The sequence below is a fragment of the Vicugna pacos genome, chromosome 1 (assembly GCF_048564905.1).
Source record: "Vicugna pacos chromosome 1, VicPac4, whole genome shotgun sequence".
Classification (NCBI taxonomy): domain Eukaryota; kingdom Metazoa; phylum Chordata; class Mammalia; order Artiodactyla; family Camelidae; genus Vicugna; species Vicugna pacos.
In genome coordinates, this window is record NC_132987.1 from 68,385,738 (window position 1) to 68,406,991 (window position 21,254).

Below are 21,254 nucleotides of genomic sequence, written 5' to 3' on the forward strand. Positions count from 1 at the left end.
AAAATTCTGAACAAATCAGAAGAGTTTCCATCGCCCTCAGGTTATTCAAGTCCCTTGAAGCAGCCCTGCCTGACGTGCTGCCTCCCTCTAAGCTGTACTTGCTGTAGTCCACGTTCACGTTCTCCAGCTTTGCTCTCGTTCCTTGAATGTTTTGTGCTCTTTCCCATCCAGATTTACGGCAATCAGAGCCCTATTCCTATTCTGCCCCAACCCCTTTCTTCTAGCTAAGTTCTCAATCTAAATGTTTGTTATTCAGAGAAGCCTCCCCTGGCACTTGTGACCACCCCACCCCACCCCACTCCCTCTGACTGGGTTGGGTCCTCCTATTATATTTCCACAGAATTCATACTTTCATATCCCCCTAGAAATGACTTGTTTAATGACCTTTCACCTACTAAGCGGTCAGCTCCAGGAAGATTGGGACAGTGACCGTCTTGTACACGACAGTGATCCCAGTGCTCAGCCGAGCGTCTGACACAGTCAGTATATAATACATAGTTTTAAATGAATGAATGAACTGATGCCTTTACTTGTTCCCATGAATCCAGCCTGGTTCTTCTTATAATATCACCTTTATCTGCTTTTTAAGGCAATGTCCCTCATACTTGATCCCTTTCAGAATTCAATCTTTGTATCCTCCTTCTACAAATACAAGCACACCCTTTAGGAACCCTTATTCAGCTTTCCTGAGGCCACTGTGGTGCCCTTGCATTGCCTTAACTCCCAGTCCATAAGCCTTCTGTGCATGTCCCAGAAACCAAGTTCCTGGAAGCAGGTGAAAAGGCAGTTTCCTTTTCCTCTTTGGCACACTCCTCCAGGTCACAACACTGCCTCCCAAATGCAGGATTCCTCCCTGGATGTCCCTGGAAAACTTCTCACAACTTCATCTTAAGCAAGGATATCCCAACAAATCTCGGAATCTCCATCACTAAAAAGCAGAAGAGGTTTAGTACACTCTGGCATCATGTTTCAACTTTTCCAGAAACTGTAGGGAGAAGGAATAGATCTTGAAAATCTTACAGAAGATTTTACAAACAAGCACAGACAACTGTCCATTCATGATGTCTGGAAGAAGGGAGCTGGCCCCCATGCATGGTCAGCATGCTTGGGCCCGGGACATGATAAATGGGTTTTGTGCTGTTTCCGGGATTGAATGTCATTACATTCCCGGGACGTTACTGGTTTATGGTGACTTCAGGTCAGAAATATTTAGAGTTGGATCTGTCCTAGGGAATTGGTAGTTATTTCCTATCACCACAGGACCCCTGAAAAGTTCATTGCCAAAAAATCCCAGACCTGGTTACAAGGCTGTGTCCCAAAGTTCCTTTGGTGGAAACTGGTTCTTCAAAATAAAATAAAATAAAATAAAAAGATAAAAAGAAAATAGACTTTAAGCTTTACCAAGAACCCTTGGGGAAAAGAGGACTCCACTGGCCGGACCAGTGAATCCACCTTACCATCTCATGGAGAAACACAGCTTCGGCTCTGGCCCCGGGGCTCTCCTGCAGAGCACTGGACTCCACCTGGCCAGTCTCTCCACCCTCTTCCATCGCCTTCTCTGCATCAGGCTTCTTCTCTAATTCACTTGACTGTTGAGAGCCGAGGGAGATTTCTGAGGTCGTCTTCTCTAGCTGGGTGCCTGGCTCTGGGGAAAGGCCTTTGCTGCATTCCACTCTTCTCATTGCATCTGGTCCTGGCTTGGCATCCTCTAGGGCCACCTTCTTGGGTATAGATGCTGCAGTGAGGATGAGAGTTATCAGTTGAAGGAGGCTCCATGTCAACAGAGGTGGTTGCCAGCACAGTAACTGTCCTGGACTGGTCCTGCTTCAAATAGATGGAGGAAATCTCCCAGCTCACTGCCCCCTCACATTCTTTCCCCTTTCCTCTTAGCAGTGTCCTGTCATCAGATCCCAGGTCTCAGGCTGTCGGAGATGGGAGGGACCTTGAAGATCATCTGGTCCAGTGATTCTCAACTGGGGACCATTTTGCTCCTCCCCTCCCCAGGAGACATTTGGCAATGTCTGAAGACACTTTTGGTTTCACAACCGGGAGTGGTGATGGGGCGGGCGGAATGCCCACTGGCATCTAGTAGGTGGAAGTTAGGGATGCTTCTAAATATCCTACAAAGCATAAGATAGCCCCCTACAAAGAACTGTCCAGTCCAAAATGTCAACAGTGCTGTGGTTGAGAAACTCTGCTCTAATCTGATCTTTCACTTGTTGCCTAAGGTCACCAAGCTACAAAGATGTATTATGATTATAATGGAAGCTCCCTGCATGATTCTTTCCAGGGGTGATCTATGCGCCAATTTGGATATATCTCTATATCTAAAGTGATTAAGCTCCAATCTTAAACATCTACCAGAACAGAAGAGAGGGAGGCAGACCTCACATTTGGCTCCTACTGCCTTGCATGAAGAAGGACTAAGTATCTAGCAAAGTATTTGGTACACAGCAGATTCTCACTGATGTTATTATTACTTTTATTGGAATTAAAGAAACAAGTTCAAATTTTAGTTTCTCAACAAATTTTGTAATCTTGGTATAATGGCATAATAATATGTAATAATACATTACAGGGCTCGTGTGAAGATAAACAAGGGAGGCAAAGCACCTAGTACCGTGTCTGACATGCAGCACAAGCTCAGGAAAGTTCACTGATTAAAAGCAAACTCTGCTCATTGCCTCTGGGTATGCTGGTGACTTAACTCCAGGTATCTCACCACAGTCCTGGCCTTGAATCTGGATCAGACCTAGTGACAGCATCCTGATCTAACTAATACTGCTTCAGAACTGACAAGAGTGCTGTAGCAGGCTTATTTTTGGAAATTTAATTTAATTTGGACTATGCAAAACATCTAGAGACCTGAAAAGTTAAAATCCTATAAAAGAGGCATTCTCAGAAAAGTTCCACTTTCATCCTTGTGTTTCTTCCACTCTGCTCCACATCCCCCTACTGTCCCTTATGGATAAACATTTTTATTAGTTTCTGGTTTATTCTGCCATATTCCTTTCTGCATATATAAGCGTATCCTTGTACTGTGTATATTCTGATTCCCTACCTTTACTACACAAAATACAGCACATGATCTATACTGTTCTATGCTTTGCAATTTTTCACTTAAGAACATATCTTGAAATCTACGCCATATTAGTATATCAGAAGGTTGTTCTTTAGGCTGTGACCTAGTTTGGGTTCCCCTCAAAGCAGAGTCTCAGCCAAGGTCTTGGCAGCAGGTTGCTTACTTGGAAGGTGGTCCCAGGAAGCAGGAGAGAGGAGCCGAGACAGTGATGGAGGAAAAGTCAATAAAGAGTATGGTTTCGAGCTGGTTACCACAGTGAGGAACCAGAACTCAGTCCCTGGTGGCCCTCTGAAGAATCATGAGAAATGTACCCCATAGTTATTCCACCAAAGGGAGGGAGGCTGGGTCATTAACCCACCGGTTCCCATCTCCTGTTGACTGAGAGCTGCCCCAGTTAATTTTCCCCATACTTCTGGGCTGTCCTGAGCCAAGGACTGGGTGAGATCCTTCCTTCAGAAAAAGCCGTGAGGCAGACACTTGGAACAGGATGCCTTCTGTGTGCACCGAAACTGTCTCCTGCAGATGTGCAGGGGTTTGAGGAAATGGGGGCAGGACCACAAAGCTATGGACTCCACGAGACTCCGTCGTGTGGATGCGCCTAGTTATTCCATCCATCTCCTAAAGCTGGATATTTGGGTTGTTTCCATTTGCTATTACAAATAATGTCATGATGCACATAAACATTTTGTAGTCATGCAGCTGTTTTTTTTTTTTTGAGATAAATTCTTGGACGTGAGACTTCTGGGTAAAGGGGTAATGCATCAGTGATTTTTAAAAAAGAATTGTTTTTCCCCGTGTTACTAAGATCTCTTAGCTGGATGTGTTTGCCAGTGTCTCTGCAGAGCTCAGGGTCTTCCATTCATTGACTGTGACCATAACTGCGGACTCTTAAAGTAAGGCGAGGAGGAAGGCCCTGCACCAAATGTGAGCTTGTTCAGATCACTCACTGTCCTGCTCAAAGCCCTCCTCACTCCAGCCCAGCCATGTACCCGCTCCTCTCCTACCACTCCCCTGCATGACACTGAGCAGACGTGCTGCCCCAGACGGGCCTTCTACTCCTCTGCTCCGGTCCTCCCAAATCTAACCCATAAACCAAGTAGCATCTCTTTTGGAGCCTCCCCAGACCACACCCTCCTTCTACTGCCTGAAGTTCTCACTGCTATTCCCTACATGGTGCCAAGTCAGCAGGTTACCATTTTCTTTTCATAAGTATGTGGCATCCATCCCTCAGTTAAGTTCTTCGGGACAGAGGCAGCATCTACTTCTAGAAAGTACCCTAGCCTAGTTGGCCAATGAATTCTGTTGCTGGAGACTTGTACACTACAAAAGATTTTCTGTAGCTCAAAAGGGAAAGGCATTGTCAACTTCCCAAGGGGACACATGATGCACAAAGTGGGCAATCATAGAGGCAGAGACTGCTAATGTCCCCTAGTTCCAGTCTCTTCTTCACTTAGAAACAGATCCTTTCGCATCCTTTAAGGTTAGCTAGGTACCTGGCCATCCAGCCAGTGCTGTTTCTCAGCCTCCCTGAGTAAAGTCAGTGTGGCCATGTGAGTTTTGGAAAATGGAATGGAGGTGGAAGTGATGGGTGCAACTTCTGGGTCCATCCTTAAATGGAAGCTACTTGGCTGCCTCCCCTGATTCCCTTCCCACAGGTGGGAATATGGTGGTGGGGGGTGTTGAGCCCATTTTGACCATGTAGAAAGGCACAGCATGGAGATGGCTGAAGGACCCTGGGACCACAGAGGATCCCCCAGAGCACAGCCACCTATCTCTGGGCTGGTATGTAAGGCAGAAATCAATTTCTATCTTGTTTGAGCCACTGTGTTTTTGATTCTCTCTGTTACAGCAGCTTGGCTGTACCCTTAACTAACAGAATCATGGGTTTTTAAGACAGGCTTGCTCCTGATTAAAAAAACAATAAGGCAAAACAAATTTTTGTAGAAAGACTCAAATTTCAGATGCACTAAAGTATAACTATTTAAAATAATTCTTTTGTAAATTCTTCAAAAAAAACATGAGGCAACTCCTAGTATCTCTTTGGGTGCATTTCATAGACATTTTCCCATGCAGACCTCACCCCAGCCCTTGAGATAGGAGCCATCTCTGCTTTGCAGAAGAGAAACAGGCTCAGAGATGTCAACCAGCTGTCACCCTGCCAAGCAGTGGGAAAGCTAAGATCTGAATCTGGCCAGCTTAAGTCCCAAACCTACACCCTTCCCACAACGGGCAGAGTCTCTCAGCTCAGCCTGCCCTTTTCCACCATCTGCATTAAGAAATCCTACCCATTTATGAAGGCCCAAATGTCACCTCTTCAGAGAAGCCTTCCTGGAATCCTCCAAGAAGGAGAGGGCTGCTTCTTTTTGACGCCCTTGAAGTCCTTTCTGAACACCCCTTTCATGACACTTCGGGTGCCTGTGCTCTCCCTCATTCAGAAAGCCCGAGGGCAGAGTCAGACTACTTCCACAGGCTGCCCCTGGGCTGCAGGTGGGTGCAGAGTTTCGGTTTCCCTTCCTAGTTTGTGATCTTGCTGAGGGAAGGGATTGTGTCTTAACAATTCTGTAACTCCACAGCCCATAGCAAACAGGAGGGAACAGGGAGGAGTGCTTAAAAGCATGGATTTTTAAAAATCTGGATTAAAATCCTGGCTTTTACACTTCCTTGCTACGAGTCATTGGGCAAGTTAACAGCCTCCTCTCTAAGCAAACAGGGACAACAGTAACCACCCATGCCTCATGGGGCTGCTGTGCAGAGAAAGGAGATAATACATGTAGAACACTTAGGACAGTGGCTGACACCATGGTAGGTGATCAGACAAAGTTAGCTAAGTGAAATAGAACTATTCTTAAACCACAATGAGCATGTGTTGGTTTGTCTCTCAGCCATCCTTTCCTTTGAGGTTCTTGTGACTTCCCTTCTGTGTGGCTCACAGTTGGCTGTTGATTCTCACTTCAGAGATGGCCCGGAGACTCAAGCTCAGCCAGTCTTAGAACCCTATTAGCCTGGCAACAGTGATTGGTCCAAGGCTGGGCATGTGACCCAAGCAGGCCCAGTCAGAGTCCTCCTTGTGTTTGATATAAGGAAATTGGGAGGGAGATGCTCTTTCTCATTGCTAGGGCTGCTAGCCATGTTCTCTGCATGTGTGAGGTAGAAATGTGGGATGGGTGCATGGACAGAGGTTGAGTCTGGAAGAGCTGAATCACTAATTCCAATTCTGCATGCCATTCTGTGAGCATTCCCTCCTGCCTTCTTACTATGTGAGTCAATAAAATAATAGTAATAGGTAAAGTGACATGTATCGGGTACTTATTATATATTAGACCCTGTTCTGAGAGCTTTACCTGTATCAACTAATTTAACAAGAGATTTATTCACAAGACTAATTCACAAGAGACTTACGAAAAAAGTATGATCCTTAACATTATTCCCATTTTACAGATCAAGAAGCTGAGGCACAGAGTGTTTATGTTCACTTAAACAGCAAAATGGCTGAGCCTGGACTTGTACCCAGGCAGCCTGCAGCCAGAGCCCACAGTCTTAACCACTTTACTATATTGTCCTGCAAACTCTGTTTAAGCCAGTGTAAGTCTGGTTTTTCTCTCTTACAATGGAACAAGACCCTCTCCTCTGTTTTACCTGTAGAAGTCTCAGCTCCCAGTGGCTTCTCTTCTTCGGGCCAACCTCCACTCTCCGAGCCCTGGAAAGAAAACTCTTCCAGGCTGGAAAGAGACTGTAGCTCCTTTGGGGGTGTTCTGCACGGGGTGCTGTTGGTGCTGATGACAGCTGATACACGGAGTGGCACGGACACAGCAAAGGGCTTGGAGATGTTCAGGGCCTTGCGCTGGTGACGGGGAGAGGGCTCCATCTGGAAGAGGCTGCTGGTGAAGACAGATTTGCTGGGGCTGTCATTTGAGGTGTAGAACATGCCCAGCATCTTCGGGGCTGTCTGCTCACTCTCAGGATCCTCGATGGGCCGGAACACCTTCAGCTGCTCTGGTGGGGGCCGGGCCTGAGCGCCCTGGAGCTGGCTTCTGTCACTGCTCACATCAAAGCCCCCCTCTGCCCCTGCTGGCATCCCCTCCTGGCTCCATTCACCCTCCTGCTTGCTGAGGTCACATGAGCTGCCAGTGCTAGCCGTGTGCATTTTCGCTGCTGGAATGAAAAATCCACCCGTGGTGACTGTTCGATTGAAATTTCCTTTGGTTTCTTTTCCTAGTGAAAAAATAAACAAATGTGGTCAGCAGCCTGGGCACACACATCACTGCACAGCCTTCCATAAGGGAAGGCACACAATATTTGAATAATGGAAAGGCATGGTGTGCTAATAAGGGCATAGCCATCCTCATAAAGACAGGTGCATGACATTTGTTGACAGGAGAAAAGTATCTTATGTGCACGGAATTTTGTTGCAGTGTACTGATGGAACCACTTCCTGCTGTCTCATATGCATCTCTTTTAAACTTTGCAGGTAGAGCAGTTTCCTAAAGACAGCCACTGCTAAGGCTGCTGAACAGAGCAGCCAGCCACCAAGCACTAAATGTAGGTCACGAAAACTGAAAAGACGGATGGGAAGTGGTAGAATGATGTTTGCTTAAAATAAAGGAGACGAATCAAAGGCCAAAATAACAGAAACTTGTTTCATTTTAAAACCTTGAAACTTATTGTTTTGGGTTTTTTTTTTAAACTTATTGTTTTAAGTCTTCTGTGGCAGATGGACCCAAACAGGGGTTTCATTTCCCTGCAAGGAAACAAATGCAGTCCTCAGCTAGACCTTTCTGCCTATTCCCAGGCTTCTTCCTGCTGATTCAGAGGATGAGAAACCAGAAATATAAATTAATTACATGTTAGAAAGCACAGTTGTGAGGAGTGAGTTCCTGACTGACTTAAAAGTGAAGGCAAAGAAGAGAAATATCTGTATGGGAAATAAACAAGCTGGGAGATGACAACTGAACTGCCAGGGATCTGGGAAATAATTCCCAGCTGGGCACCAAGTGCTACATCTTAGGTCACACTAGGTTTAAAATTCTTAGGACCACTCTGTAGGGGGAGTATTATCACCTCTCTTTACACACAAAGAAGCAGACTCAGAGAGGTTTAGCTAACCTGCCCAGCACCCACGGAAGCAGTGACCTAGCTTTTGAAATAGTAAATCCTGTCAAACTGAGCAAGAATTGCACCTAAGAGGTTTCAAAACCAAGCAAATGGATGAATATAAAAGTGAGAAAATGCTAAAAGGATCGATTCAGCTTAAAGAAAAAAAAACACCTCACTGAATATCTTATAAGCTTAGAATTCTTTGTGGAAAGTTGTTCTAAAGACTTTCTGTAGTTTCAGGCTGCCTCATTTATCAAAGAGAAAAATATCTTGTATTAAAGGGATTGGAAAGTCATGGGATAACTGTGAGGGAGTTTAACCAGTCTGCTGTTAGGGAAGCCCTGTGTCTTGTAGCTTGTAGCAGTGCTTGTTGGCTGCTTAACAAAAACAGACGCGAGAGCTACAGGCAAGTCAGCCCTGAAGGCTGGAGCTGTAAGAACCAACATGGTGAGGTGCCACCTTGGTGATGGGTGTCACCTGGCATGCACATCTACTCCAACAAGCGATAACCAGCTACGTGCCAGGCTGGTGCCCATCAGTGTTTACCGATGAATGAAGGAATGAATGAATCCACCAACTCAAAATCATGACTTGACAAATACGATGAAGCTCATGCCTATGGAAACACCTAAATTTGAAACTCTTCTTTATGCCCCAGGGGACCCTCGTCCGCCTTCGTTTTCAAGTGTGGACCTTTCACCTGGCTCAGGCTTGAATGTAAAGAGGCTGCTGTCTCCAGCTGTGGATGCAGAAAGGCTGGAGAAAGAGGCTTGGTGGAGTTTGAAGGTTATTGCAAGGGCTATGTGAGCCCCTTGATTTGGGAAGGGTCAGGGAGGGATTTGAGTCCGGGAGAGTGTGTGTGATCCTGCCTGGAGATGAGCAGGTTCGGCAGTGTCTGAAGGCAGGTCTGGTGTGGGAGCACCACTCTCCTACCGGTAAGCCCCAGCTGCAGATCCAACTGTGAAATCTCACCTTCCACGGGCACTGAGCACAGTGAGTCCATGCTTTTAGCTGGTCGGATAGTAGCCTTTTCCACTAAAGACAAAAGAAAAAATATCCCTGATGAATGCATGTTGAGAGGGAGTGTTCAGAACAATAGGTCAGGCTGTACATACGAAAGAGAAATTTCTTTAGGAAAGTTTTTCAAGTATTCATAATTTTCCCCTTTGGAAAATATTCCCCACTCCACCTTAGATGTTCCTACTTTCTTGATGGGACTGATCTTATAAAAATAGCGCATTTATAGATCAAAGTTTTATTAACATTTTACAGATAAAGGTAATTACAAATTACAGTTTGTCAAATAGCTGTTAGCAAATGAGGAGTCCTGAGCCCAACTTTGTGTACAGAAAAGATTCATCCATGGGGCTCCAGCAACTCCTCCTACTTGATAGGCCGGAGAGCAGGATTCTTGGCTGCAGCCACATGTCACAGCACCCAGGAATTTGGTACAACAGCTGAGAGGACCCAAGGTCACAGAGAGTCACTTATATTGACACTGATGGCTCTTTAATTTCACCCTTGCATCCCATCAGAATTTAGCCAGTTTGATAATCTATCTCTGATTAGTTTGGTCAAGGGATATTAGACCATGGGGAGGGTATAGCTCAAGTGGTAGAGTGTATGCTTAACATGCACGAGGTGCTGGGTTCAATCCCCACTACCTCCTCTAAAAATAAATAAACTTAATTACCTCCAACACCTCTCAAAGAAAGAAAGAAAGAAAGAAAGTACATGTATGAGTTTAAGAAAAACTTAAAAAAAAAAGAGAAATATTAGACCAGTGGCTTTCAACCCCAGATGCATATCAGAATCACCTGGGGAGCTTTTTAAAAAGTGACCAACACTCTGACTTGACCACAGAACTCCCGAGGCAAGGTTGCGGTGGGTGGGAACCACACACTGGGGGATTCTGAGGTGCAGCCGAGCTGAGGAGCCCTGGCCTGGGACATCCTGTGCCTTCTGTGAGTTTCCTACCATGTGGTCCAGCACCTTGAGCTTCTTCCTTTTGAAAACCACATAGTGGGGTGGAACTCCTCCTAAGTCCAGATCAAAGCAGATCATTGATTCTATTTTTACTTGATTGCTTTGTTCTATTGTTTTAACTTTTCATTACTTGGTGAACCTCTTTGTCTGTGTTACTGATTCTGTAACTGAATTTCCCTCTGCTGTGCTTCAGCAAATCTATTGTTAGATCAGGAGTTTCTTGCCAGGTACTTCACCTCTTGAATTCTCCTTCGAGAATCCTAATTTCTGATTTGTATCTGATCTGCCATACTTGGAGCAACCTGTCCTCTTCACCTAGGCTATCTTTCCATTTCGTGAGAGGCATTTTTTCCCATATAATGGAATTTGTAGATGACCATCCAGAATCCATTTCCCTTCCCCCTTCTCACAGAGCCCTTGTGCTTCCTGGGTGCATCTGACTGCAAGCCCATTCCTCAGGGCGGTGGTCGGCTCAGGAACCCAGGCCTAAGCCAATAAGCACAGGGTACTCCCTTGGTCACAGGGACTGATCTGTGTGACTCAGTGAAGGCTACTGTTTGGCAGGGGGAGAGGAGAGACACTTAATGGGGGTCTGTAGGAAGGAAGGGTCCCTGTACTTCGGAGCAAGCTACCAGGAATGATGTTCTCTTACTGGACACAGTGAGAGTCAAAGGGAAAGCCTGGAACTACTATAGCCACTTCTTCTCAGCAAAGGAAACTAGTCTGTGGAGAAAGCTGACCCACACTGGAAGGCAGAGCTTAGGAAAACATGGAGAAATGGAGACAGAGCCCCAGTATTAAGCCATCCCTGAAGCCTTCACTACATCTGGGTGTCCCAGTAGATCCCCTCATTGCATAAGCCAACTGAGTTGGATTTGCTGTTATCTACAGCCTAAGTCATTGTAACTGCTGTACCCCACAGCATTGCTCATTACTCCAATAGGCAAATGGGATGATTTCTAACACCCGTGCCTTATAAGCCACGGCATACAGTTATCACTGGGGTCGAGGAAGGTCCTTAAAACATATTCTCTCCCATTTTTGCCTACAGGCGTTAGTTTTTTCCCTCAAATCTTTATTATCAAGAATTTCAGCAGGGAGGGTATATAGCTCAGTGGCAGAGTGCTTGCTTAGCATGTAAGAGGGTGTAGGTTCAATCCCCAGTGCCTCCTCCATTTAAGTAAGTAAGTAAGCAAACAAACAAGCAAACCTAATTACCCGCCTCCCCCAAAAAAGAATTTCAAACATTCAGAAAAGTTGAAGACCTCTAAACCTACCACCTAGGTTGACATTTTGCCACACGTTTGCTTTATCTATTTCTCTCTCTCTATATGTATATATGTGTGTGTATGTCTGTATGTGTGTGTGTGTGTGTGTGTATATACCTATGTACCTATATTTTTCTGAATGATTTGAAAGTGAGTTTCAATATTTTGACACTTCATCCTTAAATACTTCAATTTTAGCATGTGTCCTAAGAACCACCAGCACACTATAAAAATTTACTATTCTTTAATATCATCTAAAATGGAATCTATTAGTCCCCGGTATCATCTTTTATAGTCCTTTTTTTTCAACTAGGATTCTTTCAAGGTTTGCTCATGGCATCTGTACAGTTTACTACTTGTTTTCATAACTATCACCCTCATTTTTTAAAAAATCATGCTTTTAATCTCTAACACTAAAGGTCATTGTAGAAAATTTCTTTGTCTTTCCCTTTCTGACAATATTTAGCTGGATTCATTATATTCCCCATTATACAGTGGTTCCTTCAGTCCCTCCTGCCTCAATTCCTATTTCCTACTCAGATATAATTCCACAGGGCATTATATGACCCTGGGGAGAAAGGAATGAATCTTTGCAGTAGAGTTCAATTAATAAGTGCAGAAGGCATGATGGAAATAGAAAATGACCGTTTGGCAAACACCACAGTAATAACTGTTGCAGGCAAGAACCATTAATGGATGTTGAAATTCATGGATGAAAGTATGACAAGAAAAAGATATTTGCAGTCTGAAAATATCTCCCACAAGATACTTATTAACTGCAAAGGAAAAAATAGTAACTTTACAGGGACAAATCTTGTAAATAGCTTTAACCAAGTGATCAAAGTTCACCTCACCTACAATAAAATATGACCTTACGTGCCCCCTGATATGACACACTGAGACAGGCACAGCGTTCATAACTTCAATCTACCCCTGAGGAAATATTGGACAACCCCTAACCGAGGTATATTCTGCAAAATGAATGGCCAGAACTCTCCTTAAGTGTCAAGGTCAAAAAGATTGAGCAACTGTCCTAGGTTGGAGCGTTAAGGAGGCATGACATCTAAACGTAATGTGGCTTCTTGGATTGGATCCTGGACCAGAAAAAGGACTTTAGTGGAACAATTGGTCAAATGTGAGTAAGGCCTATAAATTATTTAATAGCATTATATTGATATTAATTTTCTGATTTTGATCATTCTGTTACAGTTATCTAATGTTATCATTTGGGGAAGCTATGTGAGCGTATATGGGTTCTCTGCAAACTTTTTGTAAATATAAAGTTATTTTTAAAAAACAAGAAGACTCTCTAGTTAATTTGTAAGTCTCTCAGGGTTAGTCAGTTTGATGTGATCAAACTGAAGACTTAAGAAACAGAACTGGAAAAATATAGATCTCTTATAAACAGAGTTGCTGTTGATTCTTACCTGAGAGCCTCTGTCCTCTCACAAACACACTCCCATTTCTACTCAGCTTTGATTTGGAGTCTGATCCAGAACGTCCCAGGTTAAATATTGACTTCCACTTCTTTGATTTACTGGAGAGCTTTCTTCTAAAAGAGCCAAGCCACAAAGGGGTTATTTTGGTAACCTGCCATTTCAATGGGCCCTTTAAATTGAGAAGGAATGCCCCAATCATGTTCTTAGTTATGAATGGCTCTGACATGTCAGGAAATCGCTCTCTAAAATCCAAGTTGAGCCCAACTCTCAACCTGTCTGGGGATGCCCTTGATGATGGAGCTGGGTTTTCGTGAGTCAGAGTGAAGGACCACTTTCCCCAGAGGAAGAGGCAAAGATGTGCTATTAAAGGCAGGGGCTGGTGGGAGACTCAGAGGTCATGAGCAACCACAGTTATGGGAATTCTGGTAGTAATTCAGGTAAGCAATTTAAAAGCATTTTCAAAGACAGGCATTTCTTACAGGAATAAACACCAAAGATCATAAACCCCAATCCCATTATGCTCCCTGCACTGAGGCCACACTGCTGGGACATCCACAGCTGAGGGGGCTGCTGAAGACTTTGGTGGACTGGAAAGGGGATGGATGAGAAAACCACTTGGAGCAGAGCCTGGCCTGGGAGAGCTGCGGGCTGCTGGGCCGTTGTCAGCAGTCATCACAGAGAAAGGCAGAGGGTAGTCACTGTATCTCTGGCTCTGTCTCTCACTTCCCTGATGCCACCAGGCTGCTCCAGTAGGTGGCAGGGGAAGTTGAATGCCAGACTGAGCCCAAAGCCTGGTGCCACCAGGAGTCACCACAGAGGCCTTGCCAGGCTCTGGCTCGCTCAGCCATCAGACTCCATAAAGTTCCAGGATGAACCCAGCACCCTGTGGGTTCCACAAAGGGCCTTTTCTCTGCAGGGTTCTCATAGAACATCCAGATCTCAAGTTCAGCACGTTTTTAATGATCAATCAGAGAGACATCTGCAGTGCTTAGCGGGTTCTTTTGGATCTCGGCTGGTGTTTTCAAGCACTTGGCCTCGGGATGGATTTTATACGATGGCATACCCTGAGGTATGGCACACCCCAAGCTATGGCACACCCCAGGTGTTTAAGGCACAGAGAAAGTGCACTTGATTGTCCTTCCAAGGTTCTCTTCCTCCTGACCAAGGGGTGGAAGTCTTATTCCCTAGAAACTTAGGGGGAGGAGCAGTGGGACTTAGTCTCGAGAGAGCACCAGCAGTGCTCTCCAGCAAACGGAGGGCTTTCTCAGCAGGTGAGTTCCAGGTGCCTCTCCCAGAGCACGCAGTGTGACAGGCGCCCCAAGGTGGCAGCGTTCTCTGCTCCCCAAAAAGGAAAACAGCCACCCCATCGCGGGGAAGACACTGCCAAGAGGTCTGAGGTTTTTATACCTCCTTTCACTGACCAAACAGCGAGGATGACGCTCTCCAATGACAAGCCTGCCTTTCCGCACCTCCATCTACTGTCAGCCCCAATCACCACCCCCTTTTTACAGCGGGGCGTGAGGGGGAGGTGGGAGGAGGGCTGTGTGGAGACCAGGGTTACAACAGCAGTGAGCAGGAGAAATGAGGAAAGATCTGAATGAAAATGGTGTTTGGTTTGTTTTGGGAGGGGAGGGAGGGCTCTGACCGGCGAGACAGAGGAACGGAAGCGGGATGCACGTCCCCAAGTGCCGCGTTCCCACAGCTCTCGGTCCAGAGTGGCGCTCTCTGCCAGCCTGTCCTCCGTTCCTCTCTAAGCCTTTTGTAACGTCCCGCGGAGGTGAAGGGTGGGAGGAGGGGGTCAACTTTTTGTTTTTAGCAAACTTCCTTTTGAAAATGTCAAGCCTATTTTGTCTAAACTAAGGAGTCAGGGATTTATGATTCTTGGCACCTATGAGCCCCACCCCCACCTCGGTACTGGAGATTTCTGGTGGGAGGTCAAGGTCTTGGTGACTTTGGGGCAGCGACGGAAGGCGGCGTCGCCGCCGGTGAAAGTCGTGGAGGCAGCTCCCTCCCCTTCCGGAAAGCTTCCTTACACCCCAACCAGGACCACATCCCCAACCCATGCAGCCATCAAAGCCTGGAGACTCTATCACTCCCTCCTCTGTCTCCCTCCACCCAAACATCTCCCAGAAGTTGAAAGAAGTCCACTCACTTGTTGTCCGGTAACTCAAGGACAGTGTGGAAGAGGGTGCCCATGGGAGGGACAATCTCAGGCAGGCTATTCTCCCTCCTTTCCTTCCGAGCCGGATGGTTAGTAGCCAGGCTCCGTGCTTGAGCTTCCTCCAGACTCACCAACTTCATGGGCAGGGAGAGGGCTGGCAAAGTTAGGCTCTTCATGATGGGCCGGTTTTCTGTAACAAGAAGTGAAGCGCTCACAGCTCTCTTGAGAGGCAGCGTGTGCCCCCAGACCAGCCGGATCCCCCATCCACAGCCCCTCCGTTCCTGACCTCCTGACAGGGGCTGTTCTTGAGCATGGTGGGGTCTGGAGCAGAGGCTGCACACAGGGATCTGACAACTCTCCTGGCCAGACCAGCCAGAGGGCACACGGGCTTCAGAAGGTTGCCTACATTTCTTGTACTTTTCAGAGACAGGTCATTCATTCATTCATTCATTCACAAAACAAACATATTGAGCACTCACTGTGGGCCAGAGAAACAGCAGTGGATATTTGCCCCCAGAAACTGCCTATGGCTTTGGTCAGCCACAGAGGTAGCCTCACTCAGCTAGGGCAGGGCCGGAGACTGCCCCCCGCCTCCTGCAGCTCCAGCACACAGGCACCAGTTTAAGGTTGGAGCCTCAACTTTCCTGAGATGAACTATCCTTATATCCTTATATCCTTATATCTCTTTAGGAAAAGGACATTTTATGGCCTATGCTATTCCCTAAGAGATGAGTGGCTTTCTACTCACTACCCCAGTCATCTTCAAGTGCATGCAAGCTAATCCTTTCCTTCTACTTTTTTTTTTTTAAGAGTGGAAGTGACAATGACAGATCAGTGGTATCCAAGGTTAGCGCTTTTCTCCAAGTCAATTTTTTTCAACTTGGAACAATTTTGTACCCCTTTCTCCGGCCAGGGACATTTGGCAATGTCTGGAGACATTTTTCATTGTGACAGATGTGTGTGAGAATGCGAACTGGCACCTTGTGGTTAGAAGCCAAGGGTGCAGCTGAACATCCTACGATGCACAGAACGGCCCCTTCACAAGAGTTATCCAGAGCTAAATGTCAACAGTGCCAAGGCTGAAAAACCTGATCTAAGTGAAAAAGAAGAGGTTTAAGTTTGCCTCTACTTAGTCTTTTGGCCACCTTGCCAGTTTTCTGTACCTTCAGAAGGTGTGAGGAGACTCAAGAATAACTTGGACCAGTTGAGACTAAAAAATCATTTTTGGTATAGGACTCACCTCATTTTCAAAAAGCACCCTGCTGGCACCATTTCTCTTTGCAGAGCATGACCCTCCCTGAGTGGAGGGAAATAAAACCACTGACAAAGGGCCTTGTAGAAAATGGAGTTGGGATGTAACTCTGGAGTGTTTCCAGGGAGGACAGCATGGCTGGCATTCAGCAGGACTATCATTAGGTACATCTGTGACCTAAAGATTTTTTCAGTGAAGTTTCCAACTTTAACTCAGTTTTCCAACTTAATCCAAAGGAGACTAAAAATATTTAAATTTAATTTATTCTTAATATTTGTTCACAGATCCTAGACTATTATTTTAAAAACTTACTTATTTACTTAAAAAATTAAATCATTCTGGGAGCAACTGGAACAATGGGAAGAATATAAACTGCAGGATCAGGAGACCTAGCACCCACCTCTTCCCTGGTTCCAGGCTCCCCTGTCCCAAGGCCTATTCATCCCCTGTGCTTAGATGTTCAATAGGCATCTCTAGATTTACATCTCCTAACAGAGCTTGTGATTTTTGCTACTTATCTCCAAACTGGTCTCCCCTCCCATCTTCTCCAAGGTGGTAAATAGCTCCATGCATCACCCAGTTGTGTAAGCCAAAACCTGGAGTAGGTATTTTTCATTCAATCCTTTCTCTGATGTACCCTCTCTCCCCTACATCCCTCCTAGAAGTAAGTCCTATAACTCTACCTCCAAAATATATCCTGAATCCAGCCGCTTTCCTCCTTTCCACAGCTAACATGCACAGATGATCCCCAACTTAAACAGTGGTTCAACTTACAATTTTTTGATTTTACAATGGTGTGAAAGCCATATGCATTCAGTAGAAACTGTACTTTGAATTTTGAATTTTGATCTTTTTTCTGGTTAGTGGTATTCAGTACGATACTCCCTCCTGATGCTGGGTAGTTGCTGCAGCCACAGCTCCCAGTCAGCCACACGATTGCAAGGATCATACACCTGTAACCATTCTGTACCCGTGCAACCAATCTGTTTGTCACTTTCAGTGCAGTATTCAATAAATTACAGGAGCTCATCGACACTATTATAAAATAGGCTTTGTGTTAGGTGATTTTGCCCAAATGTAGGCTAATGCAAGTATTCCGAGCACATTTAAGGTAGGCTAGGTTAAGCTATGACATTCAGGAGGGTAGCTATATTCAGCACATTTTTGATTTATGATATTTTCAATTACAGTGGGTTTATTGGGATGTAACCCCATCATAAGTCGAGGAAGATCAGTAGTCCAGGCCACCATGATTTCCCTCCTGACTTCTGCCATCACTCCTTAATTGGTCTCCTGACTTCTGGCCTTTCAGTCCCCACTCCACACACAGCAACCAGGGTATTCAGATCCCGCACACCCTACTCAGACTCCTCCCAGGCTTTCGCACAGCACAGAGAACAAACCAAACTCTTATCATGGCCGACCAGGACCTTCCATCTGCTTTCCCTCTCCTCTTTGCCCACTGACCCAGTGGTATGCAAAAATATACGGTGAAGTTGTTCCGATGTATATTCTCACTATATACATGTATACATTTGTAAATTATACATATATACCACTGTGCTTGTGTTATCTGTAATAGAAAACATACAAAATCATAGAAATTATAAAGTAGACAGTAAAACCAACAGGGGGAAAATTCTAATAGTTTCTTCCAACACCCATACTTGGATACTTTGGTCTTGGGTGCCCCTAGGGTGTGGCAGCCCACACTGGAGACTGGGTTGCTCGAGCCACACTGACTAACTTTCTGCAACGCGATGAGCTCCTCTGCACCTCAGAACTTCTATACTCCCTGTTCTCCGTGTTTGGAACATTTGCCCCCCTAGATCTTCACATGACTGGTTCCTTTTGTCATTCAGGTTTCAGTTCAAAGATCACTTCCTCAGGGGCTGTGTGTCCACTATGTACAAAAATTACGCCCCCAAGTCACTGACCATCACATTACCCTGCTGTACTTCCTTCATGGCATTTATTGCCTTTGAAGTGATAATGTATTTATTTGTAAACTTATTTATTGTTCATCTTTCCAGCAAGACCATAGCTCTATGCAGAGCAGGGGCTTTATCATTTTGGGCACTGAGGGGTCCCCACTGTCTAGAACGGTACCTGGCACATAGCAGGTGCTCAGTATACATTTATGTCTTAACAGAAGTTGGGTATATCACAATCTCTCTGGCCTCACTACTCTCATTTACCAATTAAATGTGTTGGATTCTATGACTTCTAGAATCTTCCCAATTTGAAACAGAACCCTATTTCTAAATCCAAAATTCCAGAGGGTATGACTTATTTCATTTTGTGTAAATATTACCAGACTCAATAAGAACTCATAATAAGAACATTTAAATGAAATGCACTGAATAATAAGTATTGGGGGCAATCAAGAGTTAAAGGCTCAAGAGGAAACTGGATTTCAATATGCAGGACAAAGCCTGATTAAGGCAATGGTCATAAAGAGACAGGCATTTCCAGGTTAAAATTAGAACAGCCTTAACACTAGCAGCCATGGATGGATTTGCTATCTAGGAGAACACTTCCCAAAAGTCATTAATTCTTCACAATGGTTTACTTATTTCTTTTCTTTTCTTTTTTTTTTCCTCACAGAGGTAGCACAGGTAAAGAAAGAGCACAGGCTGGAAGATTTAGGTTCAATGTTCAGTCCTACCAGTTACCAGCAGTGTGGCTTTGCGCAGTTACTAAGCTTTTCTGATTCTCTGATTCTTCACGTATAAAATAAGGTTGATAACAACTTTATGATGGCCGTTGATGGGTCAATGAGATAATGTATGTGGAGGACCTGCCAAAGTTCCTCGCACAGAGTAAGTCCCCAGTAAATTACTGGTTGACTCAAAAGGATGAATGAATGCATATTATTTCTCATTTACTTTCAAAAAGGATTTATATTGCTATAATAAAAAATATATTTGTAATGGGAGAGTTAGAGATAAAAGAAACATCAGCCACTCCTAGGGGTTTAGCCAAGAAAATTGGAAACATATGTTCATACGAAAACCTGTATATGAATGTTCACAGCAGCATTATTCATAATAACTCAAAAGTAGAAACAAGCCAAATGTCCATCAACTGATGAATGGATAAACAAAATGCAGTGTATCTACACACTAGAAGATTATTCAGCCATAAAAAAATGACATATTGATACATGCAGACATATGCTAAGTGAAAAGCGTCAGTCACAAAAGACCACATTATTGTATGATTCCATTTATATGAAATGTGCAGAAGAGGCAAATCCATAGAAGCAGAAACTAGATGAACAGTTGCCAGAGTCTGGAGGAGGGCAAGATGTGCAGTGGCTGCTTAATGGGTGTGGGGTTTCTTTTTGGAGTGATTGAAATGTTCTGGAATTAGATAGTGGTGATGGTTGCACAATTCTGTGAATACACTGAGAACCACTGAACTGTATGCTTAAAAATGATAAAAGTGGTGAATTTTATGGTATGTGAATTTTAAGTCAACAGAAAAAAGTTTTTTAAATAAGGTCATAAACCACATAGGGGACAGGATGGGGTGGGAACAATTATACCAGGAATCGAAATTTGATATTAATTGCAATTGATTACTCTGATGGTTATAACTGATCTTCCCAAGTATATTAGCTGAACTAGAAAAGAATGCTTTGATCAGCTAATGCAAATATTTTGCAGATAAGGTTCCCATACACCACTGGGTCTCCAAGCATGGACCCTGACCAGCAGTACTCCAGACATGCTGAATCAGAAACTCTGGGGATGAGGTCCAGTGATCTGTGTTTTAACAAGGCTTCCAGATTATGTGACATCCGCTAATGTTGTAAAACCACTCTCACACAAGTGGTAATTAGCAGGCTTCTTGGTCAGCTGGATTTTTGACTTTTACAAATTAGGCTTATATGAGTTCAAGCAGCATAAACCAATACCAATTCACTCCTGGGGTTAATTATGTTAGTATGAGAACTACAGAAACATCGTATCTTGCGTCTCATTATATCCAACCTGAAATAGCTCTCTTTCTCACAGTAGGGCTACAGGGGGTTTCAATGCTAGCTAGTCTCTGCATACACATGGCCACAAACACACACTCAATGCTGTATGCCTGGTGCCCAGTGCAGGGCAGAATAAAGTAAGCACTCAAGAAATGCTTGCAAGAAGGATAAACATTATATGCTATCACTTAGATCATATATGTGGAATCTAAAAAATAGTACAAATGGACTTATTTACAAAACAGAAACAGACTCACAGACACAGAAAACAAATTTATGGTTACCAAAGGGGAAGCGGGGAGGAAGGATAAATTGGGAGTATGAGATTAACAGATGCACGCTACCATATATAAAATAAACAACAAGGATTCACTGTATAGTACAGGAAACTGTATTCAATAACTCATAATAACCTATAATGGAAAAGTATCAGAAAAAAAGAATATGGGTATATACATATATATGTATAACCAAATCACTTTGCTGTACACCTGAAACTAACACAGTATTGTAAATCAAATATACTTCAATAAAAAATAAAAAACACTAGGGAAGAGAAGGCATTCTGAATACACATATGAGTATGAACAGGACGCCTCTTAGCTCATTCACTTAAGACTTCTAAAATATCATACTGAAAGTAAAAATGAAATCTAATAGTTAAAGGGAGGAATGTTGCCAATGCCTCTAGATAATAACTGGAAGAGTTTAAAAACTCCCTAAAATCATTAGAGTTCCAGCTCCCCACACTGCATTCGTGGGATAGGCCATGTACACAACTGATCAGAAACATGCTACAGCCACATACAAACACACCACACCTTTGCTGCATGTGTACACATGTGTGCACAATCCCCATACGCTGACATGCACTGTAGTCAGCACGTGCACAAACACACACACACAGAGCTGACACTGAGCTAGAACCCAGCCCGCGCTGGGCCCTGCGACCAGGCAAGAAAGATGGGTGGGCTGGCGGGGCGT

The 21,254-nt window shown here is 44.4% G+C and overlaps 1 protein-coding gene across 1 annotated transcript in view; it reads right to left on the minus strand.

Moving 5' to 3' along the window:
- ARHGAP31 (Rho GTPase activating protein 31) overlaps nt 1–21,254 on the minus strand; it is a 96,579-nt gene that overhangs the window by 5,229 nt on the left and 70,096 nt on the right. Inside the window, exons 7-11 of the mRNA XM_006210319.4 lie at nt 15,022–15,220; nt 12,858–12,982; nt 9,149–9,211; nt 6,719–7,294; nt 1,458–1,735 (exon numbers count right to left, since the gene is read on the minus strand). Coding sequence (XP_006210381.2) covers nt 1,458–1,735; nt 6,719–7,294; nt 9,149–9,211; nt 12,858–12,982; nt 15,022–15,220 — 1,241 coding nt within the window. The remainder of the gene's footprint in view (nt 1–1,457; nt 1,736–6,718; nt 7,295–9,148; nt 9,212–12,857; nt 12,983–15,021; nt 15,221–21,254) is intronic.